Source organism: Monodon monoceros, unplaced genomic scaffold (assembly GCF_005190385.1).
Source record: "Monodon monoceros isolate NGI ecotype Baffin Bay Population unplaced genomic scaffold, NGI_Narwhal_1 Super_Scaffold_11, whole genome shotgun sequence".
NCBI classification, from domain to species: Eukaryota; Metazoa; Chordata; class Mammalia; order Artiodactyla; family Monodontidae; genus Monodon; species Monodon monoceros.
Window position 1 is genome coordinate 71533040 of NW_021703767.1, and position 26820 is coordinate 71559859.

Genomic DNA, 26820 nt, shown 5'->3' on the forward strand with positions numbered 1-26820 from the left:
AACAGTGTTCAAGCATTTTATTAAATCAGATAAGGAATCTCCACATTGTTGTACATACCAGATTGTATACAATTATAAGGGCATATCACTTGTTTACGAAGACACAGCTGAGCAGTAAGTTGACAAGTCTAATAAACCATGTTTAGCCCACTAAAATTTCAAGAACATTCAAAAGGAAACACAATAAAGGTCATGCAAGTTCTAGAATAGTGAATCATGACAAAGCTCACTCATTTTATGCTTTACCTTCAAAATGCACATGACATCTAAAACAAAAAAAAATCTGAAGACCAGTTGGTTGTCACTAGTCAGATACACATTTCATTCAGGAATATTAAGCCCCTTACCACTACTGACTTGTTTGATTGTAAATAACTTAGTCCTAACTACAGAAAAGTTTTCTGAAGAGATTTACTGTTGTAAAATATATGCCCATTGTTCATAATATGCCTTGAAGTCACTGAACTTTCATTAAAATACGATAAAGAATGATACTCAAACCAGGAATCCCAGCTATGACCTTTTCACTTACCACTAAATATCAGTTCAAGATAAAACACCGTAAAGACTAAAATAGACTGTGAATGGTCACATCAGTGAGACCGTATTAATCTACATCTATTTTAACTTACATAAATGACACTAAGTTTAAGAATCTGAAGAGACCCTATGGAGTTTTTCTTAGGCGACAGTATTGAACTGCCTTAGAACAAACAGCTGATTATCAGGTTTATAATGATGGCTGAGTAGAAAATAAAGTCCTAACTGACGTAGCCTCAAACTTATTTGTTCAAATCTATGTTTAACTTATAACCACCAAATCCTAATGGTTGGGGAGGCATGATCAAATACCTTTCTGCAAGCTTCATCTCCCCACACCCTCCACTCCTCCCTCCCCCCCAAACTCCTATATAAGTTTCCCCTGCTTTAAGCTAAAAGGTCAATTCTGGATTCAAACTTGTATGAACTAAGTTTATAGGAGATAACATGCAAATAAGGGGATAAAGTTAAATTCATCTGACAACAGCAAACATTATAAATGTATGCCACTATCCCGCTAAACAGAAGACCTGGGGAAACCACAAATATAACAAAACACAACGTTAGGTTTAAAAACAAAGACTCTTGAAGGAAGTAATTTTATTTTACAGTGGTTGAAGTTATCCACCAAATGCTTAATGACCTCCATGTTTCTGCAACTAAAACTAAAAGAGAATTATAGGGAGCTGGGAATACATGTTAGATACTAACGATCTTCAAGCTTTGAAGACGTCATTGCATGAAGAAAATTATGGGAAACACTGTTCCCGATAATTACGTACACCCTTAGTGTAACATATGGAGATCACTGTCTCCGATATAGACACTGTGGTAGGCAAAAACTACCTTGTTCTTTATACATTATGGAAGACACTGCTCCCGATAATGTGAGTTAGGTTTGTGACAAAGGTACTGGAAATTTTGCAAAATTCGAATTAAAGTTACACCTTGGATAAATTGAGCTGTAAAATTTTGCATGTATGAGTACGATCACAGCTTTTAAGTGACATTAATTTATAACTTGGTCACAATTCACTGCATTTAGGGGAACTGCTGTTTTTATCTGATTAGCTAAATAGAAATTTAACTTGATTAGCAACCGCTAATTAAATTTAATTCTGCTCCAAGACTTAGCTTTATAATTTTATTTGGCTTGCAGTTGTTTTCTAACACCCGTAAGTGTCGACCACAAATGCAAAACTTCCAGTATCTGTTGGGTTTTACTAGCAGATGCTGCTATTATTTAAAAAAAAAACGACAGTATAACTGTCATAATTATGGAAGGCACTGCTTCCGATAATTATCTTCTATAAAAAAAACACCATTTATAGTGAACTCTGTCACTGATAAATAAACAATAAATATCTCAGTGCCAAAATGACAGGAAGCTTTTCCAAAAAATTAACACTTTGGCCAAAATTTGGCAGTGTGTTCTTTAAAGTCTGACGAACTGAGTTTGAAATTAAACACCTAAAACTTGGTTCTCTTTCAAAATACCTCGGAAAAAACGAAAACAAAAAACTAACAAAGGTTTATGGGACAAGGGACAGAGGAAGAGAAAATATACTAGGTCTTTGGCTTCTGGTCTCCTCTTTTCATACATAATCTTGAGGTTAACACATTAAGGCCTTACTCCTGTGATAAACAGTTGAGCCTCCTTTTATGCAGCTGAAGGACCTCTATTTCAGACCTCACTGGCAAGAAAACAAGTCCCATCTCTTCTGAAAGTGAACTGTTTCACTTTCAGATGCGGAAACGAGCTAAATCCTTAAAGAAGGCAGAGATCTCATGTGGAGAGTAAAGCCTTACAGCCTGGGATCTCCTATATAGCATCCAGTGAAGGTGGAGGATCACACTAAGCTACCACTTTCCACCTTCAGCAGATATCACCTCCCTCCTCCAATTCAAAAGATACCAGTTCACGCACTTAGGATTTAGAGCAATAGTTCACATAAATGGTTCTGACTTTTTCATAACTGTAACAGGAAAGAGGCAGTTACCATTACAAAGCACTTAAAACCCTAGAGATAATCAGAGAAAATATTCTATCGTGAACATTTTTTTAAGTGGTTAGTCACTTTAACTTGAAGTGCAGGCACCTACCCTGTATTAAAAGCTGCTGCCTAAAGACATCTATTAGTACCAAGATTGGGTAGAATTTTAACAATATTAGGTTTTGTAGCCCTACTGAAAATTTAGCACAACCAACACAAGTCTAGGAACCACACTACCCTGATGTTCTTATATAAGTTATAGGTATCACATTTAAAATTCATTGTCAATGTCCCAGATGTCACCAGAGAGGGCATTTGCAGCTCCCTGAATAGTCCAAGTTGCTAGAGCCAACTGGTTTTTCAACAGTGTTTCATTAAAAGCACCGTTATTTTTCCGCCGCAGCTTTAAGTGCTCTAGTAAAGCTGACAGAGTGTGAGAGCCAGAGCCCCAGAAGATATGTCGGAAAGGAGACTCCCTTGGAGATACGTAGGGTGACAGGAAGTGATATTCCACCTACGAAAACAAAACATACAAGGGAGCTTACACAGTGCTGTGACTTTTGTTGTGAGGAAAGGACCTGATAGAGTAAAACAACTGTCATTCTCTCACTTCAAATGTTAAAATTTCCCTGAATTTAAGAATGTTGAGAACAGGCTACTAATCTTCTAATGTTAAAATTGTAAAGCAAGTCGTCAATTCCTTTGTAAACTCTAACTGCATTGGGTATTTTTTATTTTTTATTTTATTTTTTTTGGTCGGAGCCTATATAGGGAAGGTTTACAAGTTGCCACTGTAATGCAGTCTTCTGCTTCTTCCAAGCAGACTAGGCTAAAAGCAGCTAAGGGCTAAATTAAACAGAAATACAGAGAAAATGACAGCTAAAAACCATTAATGATCCCTTCTTTAAAATGTTTTTAAAGCCTAAAAAAGTTAATACGATGTCAAATGTCTTTTGTATTTCCAGTTTAGATATGTTGGCTTTATACCTTGCTAATAAGTAGAAGTTAAAATTTGTGCTGAATTCTAAAGCAGCAAAGGATTTTAGGCTCCTGGAATTATTATTCTACTTTTTAGAAACACAAGATTTACCAGTTAAAAATGCACATACTTGAATTCCTCCTTTTCTAAGGGTTTACGTACTTTCATGATACGGTCATTGATCTCCCTCATGACAAATCTGTTTGTCCTCTCAGCATTCTTATAATCTGTTGTTAGTCTAGACGTAGCACGGAAGAAGTCTCCACGAGCAGAATACAACCACTGTAGATTCAGACCCATCTCCTGAAGCAGAAAGACATTAAACTCACTATTTATTAGACGTTATATTTCTAAGGATGTTATTCTATATACCTTTCTAAATTTAGGTGTACTAACTGAAATGATTCTGATAAAAGAGGGTGAGACTCACAGACAAGCTCAAGCCAGCAAACGCTAGACTTAACCATCTTGTACAGGAGGTTCCAAGCTTTATAAACTCATAACACACTCATATTTCAGCTCAGCAGATAGTACAGTTATCCATTCTTAGTCTCATAAGAAAACCATCCTCATCAAGAAATGTAACATAATGTACTTAGTAAAAGTATATAATCCTGTGTAGTATATTCTTTCCAGTTCAATTTCCCTTTGGTGGCAAACTTCAAACATTTTGGTTCAGTGAACTTCAAAATCTAGTTATTTCCATCTGGTAAGTCCCAGTTTCTGATCAGTTACAATTAGTTTCAAGTAAGCCAATCCTAATAATTAGGATTTGGTTATCAATGATTTACTTCATTTAAGGGATCTGTTAAATTGACTTCTAGTACCATAAAAGCCACTTATTAATTAATTTGGTTTTATCAAATGTTTGAATATTAGACACAAAGGATCAACACTAAATAACACTTTAACCACTGGCTATGTTCTCTCTCCATCCATGTCATCTCTGCAAGGCACATGTGGCCCAAACTCATAGGTTCAGTCATAGTTGAGATCTTTATATTCTCTAGGCCCAACTTCTTTATGGGTTGCTTGGAATACATGAATGAGAGAAAGCTTAACACCATTTTAGATTCTGAAAGACTTGCTGTGGTCTATCCTATATCTATAGCCTTCATCCTCCCAACTTCCCTTTCAAATGAGTTATGGATTCTAAGCAAAATTATACTTCAGTTCACTTTAAAACATACTTTGGCTACCAATCATGCTGCCCAGGAACAGCTAAACATTATTCTTCAAACTGCTTGATACTTCAGCAGTAAGAACCTGATTTTAGTTAGTGCTCACCTTTATGTCTGCTCTGAACTGGTTCATTTCTCTCACAAACCAAAGTATTTTGTCATTATACATCTCATAGTTCAGGTTCAATTCAACATCATGGGTAAGTTTAATCACAAGCAGACCGGCTACTTCTGCTGCTGCACGTGCCATTTTGTTCAACTGAGGAACATTCTGATTCAGTACCTCATAGGTATCCATGGGAGTACCCAAATAAGGGTAATCTGTGTCCTGGAAAACAAAGGTAGGTTAATGTACTCAGGTGGGTTGTAAGACTAGGAACCTCACGTTCTAGTTTCCCCATCAAAGTAATAGTAACTGTAATTCTTCCTTTGCTTCTAATACATTCCTACTCCAACTTTGTCTCATATCTACTACTTTAAGAAGATACGGCTTTTGCTAGTTCCTCTGAACCTAGCCTACTCCTGGAATGATTAGTTTCTTCTAGGTTCCATAGAATCCCTGGTTCTATCACATCACAGACCCTAAACAGATTTCTAGCCAAATTCCTTGAGGTTATATCCTTATTCCCTTCTCTCTGGGAAGTTTGGCCCATATTAATGAGGAAAGAGGAGAGCACACGTGAAATGTACTTTCAATATAAAGTGTTACTTTTAGACAAAAATTTACCTCCTTCTTCATGCAGCATTCATCCATTCATACACGTTACCTTTCTAACACGACCGTTTGATGCTCACAAGAACTCCTCTCCACTTTCACTGGACAACTTTAGTAGCTCTTTTTTTTTTTTTTTGGCGGTACGCGGGCCTCTCACTGTTGTGGCCTCTCCCGTTGCGGAGCACAGGCTCCGGACGTGCAGGCTCAGCGGCCATGGGTCACGGGCCCAGCCGCTCCGCGGCATGTGGGATCTTCCCGGACTGGGGCACGAACCCGTGTCCCCTGCACCGGCAGGCGGACTCTCAACCACTGCGCCACCAGGGAAGCCCCTAGTAGCTATTTCTTCAACTCTATTCCCTACCACTGTCCCCGGTGACAATCTCATTGCCAAACCTTTGGTTTGACCTCAATTCTTTACTTTCAGACTGTATATAGCTGTATTACCTATACCTCTGAACCAGCACTGCTAGGAATCATTAAGAAGTTTTTTAAAAATACATGACTTCTGAAGGTCAACAGAAATCATCCATAAGTTTCCTCAACCCTAGGACCTGACACTCAGTTCTTCCTAAAGTACTAAATAGACATAATGACCAGATATTTCAATACCATTCATACTGTTGCTCTAGCAGAAAGTCAGGGGAATTCCAGCTATGTTAATCTCCAAATCCAGATCTTTCATCACTCCCTGACTTCACACCTTTCCGTCCTAGTTCCAGGCTAAAACACCCAGTGGTAAGAAGTCTATTAAGGACCTGGCCTCTACTGCATCATCAATTTGATGCCGAAGTCAACAGCTTCCACCCTGACCCCTTAGACTAACTCTGGGATCTCTTCACACCTCCGAAGAGCCTGCTACGGAGCTGGTTTTCCAACTCTAGCCTTCAGCACAGAAGCCTTCATCATGCTTTTTACTCTGCCTGGTTTTTAGTGCCTTCTAACTGGCTCTTGTACCAAGTCAACCTTGTTTTCCAACTTGGTCAGTTCAAAGTTCTGTCTCTTAAAAATCTTACCTCTGTTTGGTTTTTCTGCTTTTATCTATAATCCCTGCTTAAGAGACTAACATTTCAGGATGAACATCTACAACCATATTTCAACAGGCATCAAGAACAGTATTATCCTGTAGAACTTTGTTTGAAGGAAATATTCTATACTGCACTGTTCAATAGACGGCCTTATTATTAAAACTCATCATGGGGCTTCCCTGGTGGCGCAGTGGTTGAGAGCCCACCTGCCGATGCAGGGGACACGGGTTCGTGCCCCGGTCCGGGAAGATCCCACGTGCCGTGAAGAGGCTAGGCCCGTGAGCCATGGCCCCTGAGCCTGCGCTTCCGGAGCCTCCGCAATGGGAAAGGCCACAACAGTGAGAGGCCCGAGTACTGCAAAACAAAAACAAAAACAAAAAAGCTCATCATGCATAACTGAAGAAGTTTAGCAAATAAACTCAAATGCTAACTAAGCTGAGATTAAAATTCTGTCTTAAGACGGATAATAAGGGACATTACAATAACTGCACGTATCTAACTTCTGAAAACATACTAAGCACTCTAGGAAACTTGGCCTCAAAACTGACGAAAGAAGATCTAAGATATAATGCCGTAGCGTTCTTCAGACTTACCTCACAAAAACAGAAAGAGACTGCTGGGATTCCAGAATATGCAAGGAAAGGGAAAGCAGCATTATCAAAAGAAAGTTTCTCGCTGCAAGAAAAGCAGGAATGTGTTTTTAGAAAGTTATCTAAAGAAAAAGACTGTGCTACATGCAACCCTACCCTACCCCCAAGTAAATTTTAACTCACTGCAAGGTTATGTTTAAACCTCTACCTAACACAGTAGGTGCTACTTACTGAGTGACTCTGCTTTTCTATTAGCTATTCATTCACTTATCTCAACTTACACTTTGTTGATCCAGTTGCTGTCCCGATATAGAGAGAGCCCAGTAACTGGATGTTTCACCTGTAAAATAAGGCATTATTTTATCATTACAGTGAACCTTTCTGGACTTATTCATTCAGGCTAGTCACTAACATTTTTCTCTATAAACATTTATTAAAAATATTAAATTTTTTATTACATCTTCTTGAAAAAAATTTAAGACAGTTAAAACAATCCCAAATTTCTGAAGTTACTTCTACTAGGCTCGTGCTGTTAGTTCCTCTAGTTATGGTGAGAAAAAAAAAGTTTTCCTTCTTAACATTTTAAAGGTGACTTCCCCACAGTTTTAAAAGCCATCTCTAGTCTTTATGATCTGCCTCTCTTCTTTCTGGTTTCTTCCTTCCAGCACATTTTATACTACTGCCAGCCTAACCTACAAACACATTACTGCCCTCTTGGAGACCCTATAGCAATCCCTAGTTTCCCATGGGATCAAGGTCAAGTTCCCTGACCCTTATTTCTCTCCAGCTTCAGTCACTCCAATATATTGTCTCTAATCCCATCAGGGAAACTTTGTTCCTCACTCATTCACATGTCTGTTTTTATTCAATGACTATCTCATCTGGCCTTCTTATTTAAGTCTCAGGTATGGTTCAAGTTCATTCAAACCTTCCTTAACATTCTGACTCTACAGATAAACTCTGTGGGCACCTACAGTTTAAATATCAATGTTTTTCAACTTAATTTTTTGTCTAATTTATATTACACTTTCATAAGTAGGTATACACTCACATCTTGCATCGTCTTCTCAATAAGCGAATACAACAGTGGGCTGGAAGAAACTTTGAACTTGCTGGTACCTGCAAAGAGATTATTTTAACATTGCTCTTTCTTTAGTCAAGCAATTTGCACAGTGCTACTTCTATAAAACTACTTGGCAAACAGGAAGACAATAACCTAGATCAGTGGCATATACAACAGCTATCCTCTTAATGAAGTAGATAAAAAAAATGGTTGGGTCAAGCTCTTTCGTGACTGATAACCCTAATTTCACTCAACTGAAGCTCTTACTCCTTGAGTTTGCATATTTAATGTTAATGACTTGTTTTTCTGGTATCTTTTTGGTTCACCCATGTTAGGGTGGGCATCTATTAGCTACAGTAAGCTTGCTATGTTCAGTACATTCTGCTGCAAAGGTAAAATGGCAATAATGACTAACCTAATAAATTTTAGTTTAATTGTAACGCCTTTTTATTCCCAAAGTAGACATTTCATCACTCTCCAGTTCATCCACTAGCTACATCTGTACGTTAAGTAACACCGAACTCTTTCAGAAGTTTGATTACCTTGTATTTCTATCCATGATGCCACAATCTAGCAAGCTGTGAATTAGTCTCTAGAAATAATACCATTCTATTGACATGGTTTAGTTCCTTCTGGTCCAAAGTAGAGAACTAGTGGTTCTCAAACTTTAGTGCAACTGAATCACCTAAAGCACTTGTTAGAACACAGTTTGCTGGACACTATGCTCCAGATTCTGATTCAAAAGGTCTGGGGTAGGGCCTGAAATTTTGCATTTCTAACAGTTCCCAGGTGATCCTGATGCTGCTGATCTGGGACCACATTAAGACCATTGCTCTAGACAAGGCAGTCTGTACCCATTCTATAACTTAATCCACTATTTAAAAGGAAGCTAGGGCTTCCCAGGTGGCACATTGGTTGAGTCCACCTGTCGATGCAGGGGACACAGGTTCGTGCCCCAGTCCAGGAAGATCCCACATGCCGCGGAGCGGCTGGGCCCGTGAGCCATGGCCGCTGAGCCTGCGCGTCCGGAGCCTGTGCTCCGAAACGGGAGAAGCCACAACTGTGAGAGGCCCGCGTACCGCAAAGAAAAAAAAAAAAAGGAAACTAAGTTAATCTTTTGATCTGGTTATATCCAATGTAAATCGTAAAACATAACAAGTGCTGCTTTAGAAAGCTTTCTTCTACTATTCTGTAAGTAGTTTATAAATTTATAAACGGCTAATGAAAGGATACTTACCAAGAACAGCTTTATCCAGGTTAATGTAAGTGAAAGCCTTTAAATGCAAGGAGGCAAGGTATCCCTAGAAGAGAAGGAAAAATACAAATGTACTAATATGTATTAACTTAATTATCACAGACAGTAGCTATTATTAGGGATTTCTGTTTAAGTTTGGATTCTACTGAAGCTAAATATACAAAGGTAAAAATGACATAATCACATTTAAAAGAGCATGGTTTCTGGAGGACAGCTTAAGCCAATACAAGTTCGAGTGCCCATTCTGGGTATGGATGATATATAGATAATACCTCTAGCCATTCAGTGGCACCAATAGCTCCAAAGTCTCCACCACTCCAGCTGGCAAAGACAATGCTCCTGCTGGGTTTAAACTGACCTAAAAGACAACAAAAAGTTAGTTTTGTCTTGGTAAAGGTTATAGGTAGGTAACTGACTTAAGATGAAATCAGAAACTTCTAATTCAAGACTGCAGATTCAGAAATATTTCTTTTCCTTTTGAGGCCCCAGGTGAAAAAAACCAAAAAAAGAAATAGAAATAAAATTTTAAAGTAACATAGCAAAGATATGATCTTAAGTACATAGTAGGGACCAGCTTCCTAGACCTCATTCTTTTACCCTCCATTCTTTGAGTCCCTTATAACTTCCAGACCAAGAGATATTTGAAATCACAGCCAAAGTATCTTCTTTGAAAACAATTTGCCTAGAGGTAAGTCACTTAAAACACTAGATTACTTTAAAAACAACTGTTTGAAATAAAATTAAAACTCACAAATTTAAGTTTAGGAAAAGAGTGAGTTTTCAGAAAAATTACATTAATGACAGCTCCTTTGGGGGTTTTATGTGCCACTACCCTCCATCCCTCCCCCTCCCCTGGGTATATACTTTTCTGCATTAATGTACTTTTGTATTAAAGTTAAGCACTGCAACTTACCCTATGACGCAAAGATTCATGAATGTGGTGGGGGTTTGCATGTGGGTGGCTATAAAGGAGTGGCAAGTACTATGGGAGAAAGGCTTGAAAGGAAGCCTTTCTTACGTAAACAAATTATATACTATATAATATTATATATTTATAAATCAAATATATAAATACATATTCTATGTTGTATTTATAAATATTTAAGTTATATATTATCATTTTATAACAAAACTATAGAACATTAGTGCAAAGGTATGACATGCTTGCTTTCAAATAGATTCCTTAGGGACCATGTTAGATTTGCTGTATCATTCTGGATATGTCAAACTGAGAATTTAGGGCCCAATATAATGCTTTCCAGCATCTCAAAGAAACTCATGATTCCCAGTACAATGAAGGCACTGCACAGAAAGCTATTTCAAAGTCAAAGGCAGATACAACAAAAGGCAACCTGCTTTGTACTTAAGAATTCAGGGTCTAACACAAGTGAACCATAAGAGTATAGGCAAAAGTGAGCAAAGCATATTATAACATTTAGAAATACAGTACATAGATGTTCAAGTTCTCAAAATTTGTACTCTACCTTTTAAGACCATATCGGAAAGTATCTGGGCAAGTTTCAATAGGAGACTTGTTCCTACACTGGACTTTGCAGCTCCAGGACCCCAGGCATCCCTCTGGGCCCCTACTATAACATAGCGATCTTAATTAAAAAAAAAAAAAAAAAGATAAATTATACAATCAGCTTTTAAATTGTTTTCTAATATTGAAGTCTAGAGTAAGCACATTAGTAGAAGGGTAAAAATGTAGTATACGTATTAAGGGTAAGAGAGCCTTCCTTCAGATCTGACTTAGGACTCTAGGGATTAAAAAATTCACATGACAATACTGATCTCTTTTCCCTTATTCATACTGCTACTCTTTTTTCTACATTACCAATAAGGTTACTCACTGACTACTTATTTGTGCTAGTTGTCTAATAAGCACTAAAGTCCAAGGGCTTTCCTTACCAAATATTATTATTTGATGGCATTCAGATACATTGGCAGACTACAGCCTGCATGCCCATATTGTCCATGGCTATTTTTATGCTACAATGGCAGAGTTGAAGAGTTGCAATGGAGACCGTATGGCCTGCAACATGTTTATTATTTGCCCCCTTAAGAAGAAATTTGCTTACCTCTGGTCTATTTAATAACTTACAAGAGATTTTCTAGTCATAATGGTCAGTTTTTGACAAGTTCATTTCCTACGGCCTTATTACCTCCCACTAAAACTGACACCTGAACAGTTCGCTTTAGGACAGATAAGATTTAGCATTTCAAGAAACCAAGCCAAGTCAGCCTTCCTGCACTCCCTCCCTCTGGCCCCATCCTTAAGAGTAAGGAAAACAAAACAAACGAAAAACCCCCAAGGATCTTTACCTGGTTCTTCAAAGCCCTTAATAACTCCAAAGATGTTAAAAATTCTTATCTCTTTCAGCACATTGTTCACAGTGAGCTTCACATTGTTGTTCTGTGAGGATACCAGCTTACATGAAGAGTCTAATCCCCAAATAGAAGGACAGTCTCCTTCCATATTTCTAGAAGTAGAAAACAGAGATCAGAGTTCTGAGTTATTGTTAACCTCCCCCAGTTTACAAAGTCAGTCCTTCCTACTGTCCAGTAAAGTTCTAGGTTAAGAGGACATATAAATAGAACATACAAAATTATTCACTAGTGGCCAAACATTTGTGTTTTACTCTGATCTGTAGGCGGTCATTTGAAAATCATGAGTTACTTCCTAATTTAACCAATGTTTTCTAAAAAATGTATTACCTATCCCATCTGATGTGTGCCTTTCTGCCAGAGACATAGCTACAATTTACATTTGAAATAGATTGAAATAGATTTGAAATAGATTTGAAATAGATTCCAAGATGGACTCGGAAGGAAGTTCTTATACATAAAAGTCCATTAATATATTCTCCTGTTTCCTAACTCTCCACTAACAAGGGTAGTATACATTCTTATTTCAGTTAAGAAAGAATACTCTCATGCTGCTGGTAGTTAGGTTAGATATCTTCCCCTATCTGATTCCTCCTGTGTTATTCAAACACTGACTACTCTAAAACGGCTTACTTACATAAATATGTCAAAACATCATTACTCCCCACTACACAAGAAGATAAGGGGCTGGCTTCATAGGTTAGGAAAGACTTGTAGATGGTAGGAAGAATTAACTGATTCTAAGTTTGATTTTAGTCAAAAAGAATCATCCATTACAAAAACCTCTTAAACAGCATTATTAATAGCCATATAGGATATTTGAAAGTCCTTACATGTAGATGGCTCTTCATTTGATACCAATAACCTTGCTAAGTAGAATATACTTTATAGCTATCCAATTAAGTCAAAGAAACATGATCAATGGGGTTAAGAGTGACTTGTTCTATGTCACATAGCAAATAAATGCTCACATGAGTTTTGAAACTAGACTGACATCCCATGCCAACACCAGGTGGGGAATACATCCAGATCAAGATAAAAATTAATGACATGTACTCTAATCAGACTGAGTTCTATTTCTAAAGAGGGTACTAATACACTAGGGAGATATCCAGAAGGACTAATCGTGACTATAAAGCATCTGGAAACTGTCATGAGAACTGAGGATATTCAATCTATAGACAAGGAAACTTGAATCATTCTGTTGCTTCAAAGGAAAATCCAGAACTAATGAGTGTTCCAGGGAATACAATTTCAGCTCAATACAAATTCTTATAGATCTCCAATAACTGAACGGGTTGCCATAGGTAACAAAATGTTTTACCACAGGAAGTACTTAAGCAGAAGCTATGCTGGGAATATTACACAAGAAATTCACTGGGTGGATTGAACAAGGACTCCTTGAGTTTATAAATCCAATGTCTATTATTAAGATCATTTTATGGAGGAAAAATTTCATTTTTATCTACACCAAGTTAACAGCTAACCATCCTCAAAATGTCCAAAATGTGGAAAATTATAGCCAATTGTTTTAAGATTTTATCAAATCAACAAATTATTATTATTTCTCTCTAATCATAAAACCTGACCCTGCATTACAGTTTTCAAATGAGAACTTACTGAAATAGCTTTTCTGCACCAGCTCTGGAAATTGTTTGGACAGGTATGTTAGGCAATCCTGATGACTGAGATGGTGGAAACTGAGTGTGATTGAAAGAAGGGAATCCAGGTGTGTAAGGGTCACCTGTTCCCAGATGAGCCTAGTAAAACAAAAGAATAATTAGCTCAGGCATTTATTCAAGAAATCCCTATAAGATTCAAATTCAGTATGGGGCTATAACCCGAGTTTGGTTTAGCACCTTAAAGTTTGAAAGTCTGAGTGGTTCTATAATATGTGACTCTTACTTTTATATGGCATATGTCAAATTCTCAATTCAAGATATGACTGATAAAGTACTTTTAGCAATAAGTAATAATTAGGTCTCAAAGTCATGTAATTCATCTTCTCACTTACTGCTAAAACTCTCCAAGGGAAAAAGAGTATTTAAGGATGGCACAGTTCTCTTTCTATTAATGTAGATGGAATCCAGCAACAATTTGGAGAACCCAGTAACTCATTTACTCAAGAAATAAAAACTCACATGTCCAAAAACTGGAAGATCTGCATTAACAATGGGAAATTTAGTCTGGTCCATGTATATCAAGACACCGATTGCATTTAAACTTTCAGCATTTGCAGCCTAAAGAAAAACAGGTAAAGCTCAGAAAATGAAGATCTAATCAACCAAAATTAGAAGAATATATGCTGAACTTATACTGAAAGACGAAGGGTTACAGCAGACTACACCAGTACTCCCAATGTTTCAAATAGCTTATATGTTTAGAAAAAAATACTTGCCTTAAAATTTAACTCTTTTTAAAAAAATTTAACTGAAATTTTTAATGAGATAATTGTAGATTCATTTGCAGTTTTAAGAAGTAATAGAGATCCATTGTAAACTTTGCCCAGTTTCTCCCATTAGTCAAACTTTGCAAAACTATAATGTTAAAGCCTGAATATTAACATTGATACAATACAATCCACTAATATTATTCAGATTTCCCCAGTTTTACTTGTACTCATTTCTGTGTTTGTGTGTATTAAGTTCTAAACAATCAAAATATTGAACAATTAGTTTTAATACCACAAAGATCCTTCCCATTGCCATTTGATATCCACACCCACTTCCTTTCCACCCTCAACTCCTGGCAACCACTAACCTAACCTCTCCTCCATTTCTAAAATGTTGTCATTTCAAAAATATTATATACTCAAAAAGCTAAACAGAGTTACCATATGACCCAGCAATCCCACTCCTAGGTAGATACACAAGAGAATTAGAAGTATCTATTCACATAAAAACACGTAAATGAATGTTTACTGTAACATTATTAATAAAGCCAGAAAGTGGACACAGCCCGAATGTCCATCAATTGACAAGTAGCCAAGCAAAATGTGGTATATCCACACAGTAGAATTCTATTCAGCCAAAAAAAGAAATGAAGTACTGATTAATGCTACAACATGGATGAACCTTGAAAACATTATGCTAAGTGAAAAGAAGCCAGTCAAAAGATGCAAAATATTGTATGAGTCCCTTCATATAAAATGTCCAGAAGAGGCAAATCCATAGAAACAGAGAGTAGATTAGTGATTGCCAGGGACTAGGAGCGGGTAATGGGGAGTGACTGCTGCTGGGTATGGGGTTTTTTTAGGGAACGATGAAAATATTCTGGAATTAGATCATGGTGATTGTTGTACAACCTGTGAATATACTAAAAACTGAACTATACACTTTAAAGGGTGAATTTTATGGTATGTGGATTAAACTCAATTTAAAAAGTAAAGAAGAATTCAATGTGGCTGCACAACAAAGTTTAACTAACTCTTAAGGAGAGTTCAAAAGATAAGAGAAATAATAAAAACCCATCCAAAACAACCACTGTCTTTCCATTCTAAGCCCTGTGTAGGTGACTTTTAATTTTCCTTTTTAGAAAACATAGTTATAACTGAATTTTATGTATATAATATATTCTATATATAACTCAGTTACATAGACACAACTTAAACTTCTTTCACTTAAGCATTTCTGATTATTGCATTTTTATTGAAAGACAACGACTGCAAAATACTCCAAGTGGGTATGCCAGTTTTGGAAGTACCCTATAACTTTAGATAACTGGAACTTATCTGATTTGTAGAGTACTTTAATAAATTATATTATCAGGTATGAGAGTGTAAGACAGATGGTTTTCAGAATGGAAGAAAATTAACAATACCATTTAGCTGAATGCTATGACACCAATGTATTTAATAACGCATACTCACCTTTTCAGCAAAAGTAATTTTCCCTGCTCTAACAATCACTAAAGATCCATTCACAGGCATATTTAAATCCTCAAAGTCTTTTTTAGTGCCAAAATTAGCATGGACCAGTTTACCCTAGAATAAAGACATTAGATTCAATGAGCATTATGGTATTAGAATAGCGACAGAGTCTGCCACCAAATATTTCACAGGTCAAACCCAAGACAGAAAACCAAGAGAGAAAAAAAAGAAGGCCGAGGCCAGGAAAGAATATATGAGAGTTCTAAAGTCAAAACTGGTCAGGGTTAACAGGAGTGAAGTCAAGATTTCTGGTCTCCTATATTCATGCCACTTATTATCTTATGATGCCTTTAATTAACACTGATTATTTACATCAGTTAATTTACATTGCTTCAGATATTTGGGGGGAAGAGAAAGGATAATAAGATATCCTTAAGCAAAGAGACATCTATCAATATAAATATGGTAGGCTAGCCAAGGCAGTACCAATTATATAATGTTCCCACACTTGAACTCCAGACAAATGAGGACATAAGAATTAACTAAAAGTTATGATAAATCTGTCCGAAAATTGTTTTATAATAAAATGACTTGCATATATCAACTTTTAGATGTTTTTATAAGCTGTTATCATAATGCTCCTAAACTCTATCAGAGTTCAGACATACAGCTATAAACTGACATTAACAACCAAATATCTAAATATAGAAAGCTCACAGGTGAACCAAAACTCTCCATGTTCTTTAACAGAACAGTCTACCCGCCTCCAAACCACTGGCTTGTGGGAAAGTGATACAGCACAGGTAAAGCAGGAAGGCAGAGAACAACCCTAAAACTTCATTTGGCTCAGAAGGCAGTTTTTAGATAGACCCCAGCATATAAATATGTGGTTTTTAACTTTAAAAACCTAGACAGATCTATGTAGCTGTTTTTTAATTTCTATAGTAGTTTGGCCATATTTGCCTAAATTTTAAAAGATCAAGCATTAAAGAACCAAACTAAGATTAGACTCCAGCTGAGACGGTTATTTATATCTGTCCCCACATAAGTGGGTACCTGATACATGAATTCATTTAGTAAATACTACCATGTGTCAGGCACTGTCCAAGACTCTGGGACATAGCAGAACATGAAACCAACCCCTAGCCCTTCGTGTAATTTACATTCTAGTGTGGAAACAAGTAAATAAAGTCAGGTGCTATAAGTACTAGGAAGAAAAATAAAGCAGGATAAAGAGAAGTGATTAGAGGAAGGACATTTTTGATCAGATAATCAAGGAAGACTTCCCTAGGGAGGTGATGCTGGGAAGAGACATGCACAGAGTGAGGGAAGAAGCCATGCTAGTATTTAAGGGAAGAGTGGGCCAGGCAAAGGGAAAGGCGATTTCTATAAAGGCCGTGAGGTGGGAGCATGCTTGAGTTTGAGGGTTTGAGGAACAGCAGGGAGGTTAGAGTGACCACAGCAGAGTGAGCAAAGAGGGGAGCAGGAGAATTACTGAGGGCCTTGCTAACCAAGATGAGGACTTGGGATTTTATTTTAACTGTGGCTTAGGAGGGTTGAGAACAAAAAATATCCCAAGGTCAGTTACATTTTGTAAGTAAATTTATACTAAGGACAGTAAAGACAATGAGTTTTTGAGCTATTCAACAGGGAAAAATGTCTCACGCACGGTTTTGCCTTACTCACAGTAACTGTCGTAGCCTTACTATACGCCACATAACCCTCGGGATTCTCCACCTGGTAGGCCGTACTGCTGCTGCCGCTCTCACTCACTATGGTCACCGAGTTGCGAGCACTGCTAAAAAAAGATTAAGTTAAAATGAAGCTAAGGCATTCCTGAGAAACAAATTAAATGGATTTAATACATTTAGCGTTTGACTTGCATTATTTATTTTGAAGGTCTTTGCTATAATTAGCACACCTGAGAATAGCTACTTCTTATAAAATAAGGTTACCATCTTTCAACATACCTGCCTTTGACCTGAATCTTAACAAAATGTTCATCATGCCAGGCTTTGCTGAGTTTAAGTTCACGGAACTGATTTTCAATGTAAAAAGCAAGGCTTTCATCTTTTTGAGATCCAGCCTCACGAGGGATGTAAGAATTTCCATTCAGCATCCTGGAGGAAAAAACCTCACTGTTAAATGAACTAAAGTTTAACCTAAAATATGCATTGAACTCAAGTATCAAGCAAATCGTTTTAAAAGCGTAAGTCAAAAAAATAAATTAACTGTGACCCAAAATCCGGGATTAACCAGATAGAGACAAGCTTAGAAGAAAACAACTGTGTGCCCATATTTTAGGGAATTTGTGACTTCAAACTTGTTAAAACCTCTTTATCTGATGTATCTGCTTAGGGTAATTTTAGGGGAAATGAGTAGCTTCCAGAAGATCTGCTGTAAGCAAAATGAAAGATAGTATTGCTACTGGTGAACGCAAGATTTACAGCTTCAACTTTCACTCTTTTGAAGCATTCTGAATACCCCGGAAGCAAAACTCCTCTTCGTTCCGCTTTCTTTCCCATGACTGTTTGTAAGTATCCACATCATATTAGTTATATGATCTTTTTTTTGATAGACCTTATCCTCACTTTATCCATAATGCCTAATATACAGTATCCACAGAAGTATTCACCAGATGAAGTAAAAAATGCCAAGATTTCTAATTTAAGACCAAAAGAATTACTGTACCATTGAAATTATAGGGGGCTAACAAAAGGTAAAAGTTGATTTGTTCTTTATACGGAGTTGGGTATGTGTCCAAAGAAGACCTTAAAAATCTAAGGACAGGAACCTTAAGGACACTTCTTAGGGTATAGATTGAGTGAGAACCAGGAGAAATCAATACTAGAGACATATCAAGCTGGGCAGTCAAGTTAGTCCTGAACTAGAGGATGAAAAAGGCTACCGATGCCCTTATGGATAGTAGCAGGGCTCAGCATGACTTATAAGGGGTTGAGACGGAAAATCGGAGCAGAAGAAAGTCTGACAGCAAGCAACAGGCTACAAAGAACCAGACGACAAAAAGATCAAGAGCCTGTGAATTTTCTTAAAAAAAAGAGTCCCCACAGAAATTCTAACATTTTTTCCTAACAACATAGTTTGAGTTCTTTACTGACTCTTTACGCTCTAACTGAACATGGGAAGTCTCGCCTATTGTATAAAGCTTTTCCTCCAGACTATCACCTTTTTGTTCCACTGCACCTAATAATCAATATTTGTTTAGGCACTGAGGTTGAACTTGTAAAGCAGCTCAAGCTTACTTGATGGCACTGGTGAAGTCTATGGCATCCAGTCTCTTGGACAACATTGATTTGAGGTCTGCCCAAAATATGCGACGTGTTTCGGGGAGCTGCTCTTCTGTTTCGAAAGGTTCTGTCTCCTCTGTGCACGAAGGCTCTCTTCCTGCCGGTCTCTCACAATCGGCTTTTGGTTCTACACGTTTACAATAGCCCAAGTAGCCAATCATAAATCCTAAGGATAAAAAGTTTCAGAGCTGAACTCACAGAATTTCATTTATAATCTATTCCTATAAGAATTGTTAATATTTTCAGCTAACCCTTGAAAATACTGGTTTTAATCAAATTGTAAGCCATTTGAAAGTAATGCATCTCCATTTTGTCTATTTTAAACCAATCTATTATATAATAATTTTATTTTAAACAGTTACCTTTTCAAAGCAAAGGTACCTTTTCTTCCCCAAAGCCTTCCTTGAATCCTCAGGTCCAGGGTCTATGCTACAAATATCCTGTGCATATTTCTAGTATAACATTTGCACATTACACTGAAATGATTCATGTGTCTCTCTTCTCCCACCAGGTTAACCTCAAAGGCAGGTACAGAGTCTTAGCCATCATTGTATTCCTAGTGCCTTGCACAATGGCACATAAAAAGGTACGAAATAAATGTTTGCTGAGCTGGATGGACAGAATTCCTAGAGTTGGTGACAAGGAACATTTAAGTTTTGAATGGCCATTCTTACCAATCAAGAAAAAGACGATTACAGCAATAGTCCCATAGCAGATATATCCATTTAACCTTTTTGGTTTTGTGACATTGGTGTGGTTACCCCTCATGTTATTGTCAACATTTTCTTCTTCATCTACAGCTAGTTTCATCTCCACATGACTGTTATCGCCATCTACTTGCCGAGCCAGACTAAACCGGGTATATGACAATGGTTCTCCACCAAACTGAGATTTAAAAAAGAAAAAAGGACAGAGAGAAAGCATTATGAAGAAGAAAGGGAATAGGGAGAGTTAAAGAAAGTTTGGTGAGGTGTTATACATATTATTGGGCCATTACTATGACTTGCTATACATTCTCAAGGAAAAAGAAGTTCCCCCTTCAAATCAGCATTCTCCCCTGTGCCCAGTTCTGTCAGTGGCAGATGAGGTCTGGATCACACACTGGCCTTCATCTCATTCAGACTTTTCATTCAGGGTTTCTGTTATGCATGTCTACTGGTATACAATTTGACCAGTGCTTTCTTTACTTCATCTTATCTACTTGATTGTCTCTCTGCCCTGAAACTTCTTACAAGATTTTCCATAATTAGCTCTACTCAAGACTGAATATACCCTTCCTTTGTGAGATCAGTTACGCCTGAAGACCACCACTTCGAATATAAATGAATACCTGATGACAGCTTTGTGTATTATTTCCCGCTTACTGGGTGAAAGCCATCCTTGTATACTTCGTATTCTTGCAAACTGGTGACAGAGAAATCTTTCTTACTGAAAATCTTACCAAGTTAGAGAATGCTGATCTTGCTTGATCCATCATTGCGAGCTGCCACACAGAAGAGCCTAGTAGTAAAATAGAGAATTAATATAATGAGATACATACCACTGTATCAGACTGGTAAGGACTTTTCATTACCACACTAGATTATTGTATATCAAATATCCTTTTAAATATATTATCACCTTTCTAGAAACAGTCTTTAACCAAGATATTTAGTTTACATGACAACTAAATTTAGTGTGATCCTTGATTAGATCCTGAATTGGGGTGGGGGGGGGCAGCTTGAAGGACATTATTGGAAGAAACAAGAAATTTGAATATAGACTGTATCCTAGATAACAGGATTGTATCAATATTAGATTTAGGAGTGTGATAATGGTATTGCGGTTTTTTGGAGGAGAACGCCCTTGTTCTTAGGAGATTAATGCCAAAGAATTTAAGGATGAAGTATTGTGATGTCTGTCACTTAATTCCAAAGAGTTCAGTTTAAAAAGTATGTAAGAAATAAAGGAAATGTGGTTAACGATCAGTGAATCTAGGTAATGGATATACATTGTAATATTATTTCAGCTTTTCCTGTAGGTTTGACATTTTTTTAATTAAAAATGTGAGGAGGGGGCTTCCCTGGTGGTGCAGTGGTTGAGAGTCTGCCTGCCGATGCAGGGGACACGGGTTCGTGCCCCGGTCCGGGAAGATCCCACATGCCACGGAGCGGCTGGGCCCGTGAGCCACGGCCGCTGAGCCTGCGCGGCAACGGGAGAGGCCACAACAGTGAGAGGCCCGCGTACCGCAAAAAAAAAAAAAAAAAAGTGAGGAAAACTGGGACTTCCCTTGTGGCGCAGTGGTTAAGAATCTGCCTGCCAGCACAGGGGACACGGGTTCGAGCCCTGGTCCATGATGATCCCACATGCCGTGGAGCAACTAAGCCCATGCGCCACAACTACTGAGCCCGCGTGCCACAACTACCGATGCCCGTGTGCCTAGAGCCCGTGCTCCTCAACAAGAGAAGCCACCGCAATGAGAAGCCCACGCACCGCAACGAAGAGCAGCCCCCATTTGCTGCAACTGGAGAAAGCCCGTGCGCAGCAACAAAGACCCAATGCAGCCAAAAAATAAATAAATAAATTTATTTAAAAAAGAAAAAAATGTGAGGAAAACTAGTTAGAATGTTATCCATGGTACGTAGATTTAAGTAATTGAATTTAGTAGTCAAAGAAAGGGACAAATACAAAAGAAAATAGACTAGCACCTGGAAAAAAAAAAACCTAACAAAAGTAAAATTAAGTCAAGACTGGTTATGCTACACAAATCCGTAACAAATCACCGCCAATAGAAAAGGAGAGAGAACCTGATCTTTCTGATTAAATGAACAGTTCCTAACAAATGATTTGATAGATCTTCGATGCAAAAAGAATAGGTAAAAGAAAAACAGAGTATGCTATTTTACAGATGAAAAGGCCAGTTATCTGAGACGTTAAGTGACTTGCTCGAGGCTGAAAACTGATAATCTAAAAATGAAGTCCAATGGGTTTCTATAAAACTGGTTTTATAGAAAGCGCATTCTCATCTCCAGAAATTTAAGAAATTAATTTCAACTTTTTTCAAAGCAAACTACACCTCTGTAACCAAGAGAGAGTCTTAAGTTAAAGCGTAGGTATTAACTGAAATCTAGATTTTCTAATTAATTTGGTTTGAGTCCATCTAGATGCTTGAAAGTGATAGTATGTTGAGATGTATAAAATGGACATTTATTTCATACTATTTTAAAGCTTTTCCTCCACTACAAGTACGCTCATAGCACATTTAACACCCACATTGCACAAAGCAAGCTGTGATATATATGCAGATTGTAAAACAAAGAAATTATAAAAACTGGCATTAGAAAAGTCTATCAAAACCTATTAACAAAAAAACAATTTTTAATCCCCAAGCTTTAAAGACTGGAGCCAATAAGCAATAGATCATATTCTTAGAAGCACAATCTCTTGCCCCATGTGGTACAAAAAGCTTATCACTATCACTGCACCAGAACCGTACAGACCCAATCACTAGAGCCAGAACTAGAAGGCCCCACCCTGAACCAACTTTAATCACCCTTTTCTAGGAAAAAACAGCTTACCAGTTTAATATTCATCTGACCCAGCCATTCCTCAAGGCTTCTAGTTTTAAAGACTAAAGTGACAACATATTTAAATAAATGATCTACATAAAAGATTTAAATAAACAATGAGATTGAGGATTGCAAGTCTGAAAAAACATATTAATAGCACATGCCATGATTTTGTATAATTAAAAGTATATTTTTTACTGAGAAAACAGATACACTATTTCTATTTTCAATCCCCAGACACAAAATTAAGACTATAACATAAAAGAAATCAAGTCAGAGGAAAAAAAATGTGACCTTGGTAATTTCCATTTTAACTCCATCATTAACCCCACATCTGTGAAGAACACAATTAATTCTATGATATCCACAAAAGTTATTCCTGAAGTTTTACACATAACAAAATTGAGTTATTCTTTCAAAATAATCTCACACATAGTAAAGCTATTTCAAAGAACGCTTAATGAATTTTCTTCTAACTGAAATAACTCTAATTTACGTGCTCTAAAAGCATGGGAGAGAAACTTTTCACACCAGTTATATACCAGTCTATAAACAAGTAGTTCTCTTACAAGACTATGTATGAAAGGCAAACAACCATTATTTGGCTTCTTTCAAGATGTCACCACCAGTGCTAACAATCTATTACAAGAGACAAACCAAACATCACCTTGATTTTTATTCATATTAGCATGTTGTATATCTTTGGTGTTCTCAGTGATAACTGGGAAAACTATTCAGTTTCTCACAATAATGAAAATTAAGGTAAGCAAAGCCAGAGTCCCACATGTTTTGAACATGAAATGGAAAGAAGATCTGAAATGTTTTTTAATTGAGCCATGGGATGGAAGACAGGAGGCAAGCAAAGGTACTCGCTAGACTACAGCCCCAAACTTCTTTCAAATTCAAATCATCTTATTCCTACTTTCTTGAAATGTGGCATTTCTATTTAATTTTTTTTAAATACAGTAATTATCTTATGGATTTAAGCTACTTTGGGATGTCTTAAAACAATAGTTCTGTACAAAATATGTACAGCTAAAGGGCTGTGGGGATCAGGTACCAAAATACACTTTCACCTATATATAAAACATACCCAAAGCTGCTACTCCACTTTACCTGAAATAAAAATAAGACACTTATTTGTTATTATTGACAAGCCCATTTCAATTTAGAAAACAAGCCACAGTTTCAAGTCCTTGGAGATCACATAAAATGAAGTTCCTCTGCCTGCTTTTGAGGCTCTGTTCTAGAGACCTACACTACCTAATTACTTCGCCGCCCTCTATCTTCTCCAAAATGAGACAGAATCCAGCCCCTGCCTGTACCCACTAACATTCTTCCTCTGTTCTTAAAGTCCTACTCATTTCTTCCAGGATCTGCTCAAGGGCCATCTCTATGAAGCCTTCTCTGACTGATATCCCTATCCTATAATACTTGATATGCAATTATATCATAATCAACAAAGACTAAAGATATTTTATTTGTTAACAGTACGGGGGCATGCTTAATGTATATGAAGTTCACTATTCATATCATTTGGAAATTATATGAAAGAGAATATGATGAAAACCTTGGATGTGGGATCTTCCCATCCTTGCTACTATTTTGGTTTATCCTGAAATCACTGGGTAAAGCTTGGGTAGTAGGGAAACTTTAAAAAGTAGAAAAACTGTAAAGAGACGGTTGGTCAAGGTCTTTACTAGCTTCAAGAGTTAGCCTTCCAGGCCTAAAATGAAAAGGCAGTGGAGGAAATAAAAAAAAAAAACAAGCAAAATCTTCATTCCTATTTAGCTTTCTGAAAAAAAGATTGCTCAACTTGAAGGTCAGGACCACCTGAAGTCCCTGCGGTCGATTTGTGTAGTGCTCATCTGCGAGAGCAGACAGAAGGCACACACACAGAAGAGTTCCAAAAGGCCTCAGAGAATCATTTTTAGGAGCTTTCAGTTGTTGTCTGATTCAAGTTTAGCTGGGAGTCTTCTCCATTACAGATAACTACATTATCATAGGCAAATAAATGCCACCCCTTAGGGCAGAGTTAGCTGAGTTGTTTGCTATCCAACAATCTTCAGCACAGGCTAGGTTCACAGCCACCACTACAATGTTCTTGTCAGAACATTCCATCAAAGAAAAGTTAAAGGATGCTATGCTATATATAGACTTTTGGAAAATATTTCATATCAATGACAAAATTTTTTAAATTCTGGATTTTCTTGTGAAGCATATTGAGTTTACTATAATCCAAAATTGAGGGGGGGGAAAAAAACAGCAGGGCAAACAAGTATACTTTAGATAGCCTAACCTTAATTTTCAAAGCAGAAAATCAGGGATCTCCCTGGCAGTCCAGTGGTAAAGACTCCGAGCTTCCACTGCAGGGGATGTGGGTTCGATCCCCGGTCGGGGAAATAAGATACCACCAAAAAAAAAAAAAAAAAACCACTTCTGGAAATCACCTTAAATGTCTTTGTCAGTAAGGTCAAACTCCCTAGCTCAGAGACCACAGAATCAGCATCTAGTATTCCAAAGTCCTATCGAAGCCTAGAATAAAGGTATCCAAATATTTGTAACAGGGCAACTATTTCCTACTTCAATCTTCTCCGAAAAAAGCAGCAGCTATCAATTTCCTTGGTATACCCAAAGTCGCCACAAGCAGTAGGCAGAGGGAGGACGTTAACCCGAGGCAAGTCACAACTTACCCACCCTCCCCACTACGAGCTTAGAAAGCTGTCCACCCGAAACAGTGACACAATGGGTCTCTAAGCCCATTTATACCATACGGCACAGCCTTTTTATACCATATCCCTAATTTCCTGAAGGCAAAAGCCGATTCTAGACCGTAGCTTTCACAAAGTATAAGTCTTATTCCTACGGTCTCCCATCTGTTAGTGAGGAGGGCCTAGCAATCCAAATATTCTTAATATCAACACCTGCGGCTTTCAGTCGGCTTCTGCCTTGGGAAAACTGAGAACCCACACACAAGGCCAACGGGCAGCGCTGAAAGATCAGGTTGTACTAGAGTTCAAATATACAGCTTATAGAAACCCCCACCTAAATGCCCAGGACACAGTAATCTAGTCGAGGACAGCGATGAGACCAGGGCCCGGGAGGGCCCCGAGGAATCCAAAGGCTACGAGCTCAAGGTCACCCACTCACCGCGACAGCCATTCCCTGGGAACTCTTCCTAGAGCGGCCACGTGCTCCCCGCACAGCGGCTCTGCGCTGCGGCAGCGTGGCTCACGCCTCGCTCCCGAGCCCTCAGGCTAGGGCTGTCCCACGAGGGCCTGCATCTTTTAAGGGCAAGCTACTGAGGACAAGGGATCCGGGTGGCCTGAGGAGCCGGAAGGAGAATGGCGGAGCGCAGAGCGACAGTGGGGCACCCCTCATCTCGCCCTCAGGGCCCTAACAGAATCCATTTGCCGGTCGGGGGCCGAGAGGAGGCGGGCACCAAGAGGAAGAGAAAGGTAGGGCAGCCCCTCTCTGCAGCGCGGCTCTATCCTGCTTGCACTTGCAGGCTACTCCGCTCTCCGCCGCAACCCCTTCCCCGCCGCCACGCGGCGCGCAACCCCTCCCGCCCCACCCGGAGGCGCTGCAGCCTTCCCGCGCCCCCGGCGGCTCCCCGAGGCTGCTGGACTGCACGCCGGAGGGCCGCACCCGAGACTGCTCGGAGCAGCCCCGCAGGCTGAAGGGAGAGCAGGAGGGTCAGCGGGATTCTAGCAGCAGCCTGTCACTCACACAGGCGCCTCCCGGGTCCGCCGCTCCACTACCCGTCACCGGCCGATGCTGACGCCCTCTGATGGGTTGGTTGCCTGCAGTCTGCCGTTTATAGTCTCCCGCCCTCTCCAGATCCTCGGAGACCCTTTGCGTCACTTCCTGCCTCACGTACACCTTAGGAGGCGCTCTGGAAACAGACAGCCCGGGGCTAGGGGTGGGCACGCAGCCGGATTGGGGGCCCTTCGCTGGAGCGCGGGACCCGAGGAAGCGAGGTCGGAGGGAAAAGGCGCCAGACTGCAGGTGCCGGAAGGGGTCGAGGGGGTGGCGCACCAGCTTCCTCCTCGCGTCCTCGGCTGGCCGGCTGGCGCGCGGGCCGCAGCCCTTCCTCCCGGAGACCTCCGTCTAACCTTGACCGGTCTTCTGGCCCTGCAGTGCAAGGTCAAAGGGTGTTAGCGTTTACTCGTAAATGCTAGATACTTACACTGAAATAACACTTTAAAGTGTATGTCGTTGATGGAATATTAGGTAGTCACTAAAGCCATGTTGTGAATATTTTTGCAGCATCAGAAATACTTAGGATAAGTAAAAAGGAGAAATAAAAGCAAAATGCAACTGTATAGCACAGGGAACTATAGTCAATATCTTGTAATAAACTATA

General features: G+C 38.6%; 1 protein-coding gene and 1 long non-coding RNA gene across 7 annotated transcripts; one reads left to right on the top strand and one right to left on the bottom strand.

Annotated features, from left to right (window-relative positions):
* Nucleotides 1–26820, bottom strand: TFRC (transferrin receptor). 6 transcript variants are annotated; one of them, XM_029214522.1, is made up of 19 exons: nucleotides 26184–26820; nucleotides 20348–20406; nucleotides 19581–19791; nucleotides 18862–19072; nucleotides 17569–17718; nucleotides 17285–17393; nucleotides 15599–15712; nucleotides 13872–13970; nucleotides 13351–13490; nucleotides 11668–11825; nucleotides 10827–10946; nucleotides 9615–9700; nucleotides 9325–9388; nucleotides 8076–8143; nucleotides 7306–7364; nucleotides 7028–7109; nucleotides 4801–5022; nucleotides 3676–3816; nucleotides 1–3048 (listed from the first exon to the last, which is right to left on the bottom strand). In XM_029214522.1, exons 2-19 carry the CDS (start codon nucleotides 20381–20383, stop codon nucleotides 2806–2808), a joined length of 2313 nt encoding a protein of 770 aa, XP_029070355.1. In that variant the 5' UTR covers nucleotides 20384–20406; nucleotides 26184–26820; the 3' UTR covers nucleotides 1–2805. The 6 variants fall into 6 exon arrangements, with proteins under 6 accessions (XP_029070355.1, XP_029070351.1, XP_029070354.1 ...); XM_029214518.1 differs by having other exon boundaries at nucleotides 17285–17396; XM_029214521.1 differs by lacking the exon at nucleotides 26184–26820 and adding an exon at nucleotides 25605–25650 and having other exon boundaries at nucleotides 17285–17396.
* LOC114890701 lies at nucleotides 17850–19877 on the top strand. The gene is made up of 4 exons (XR_003792346.1): nucleotides 17850–18131; nucleotides 18825–18970; nucleotides 19418–19492; nucleotides 19707–19877. It is a non-coding gene; the product is annotated as an uncharacterized LOC114890701 (long non-coding RNA).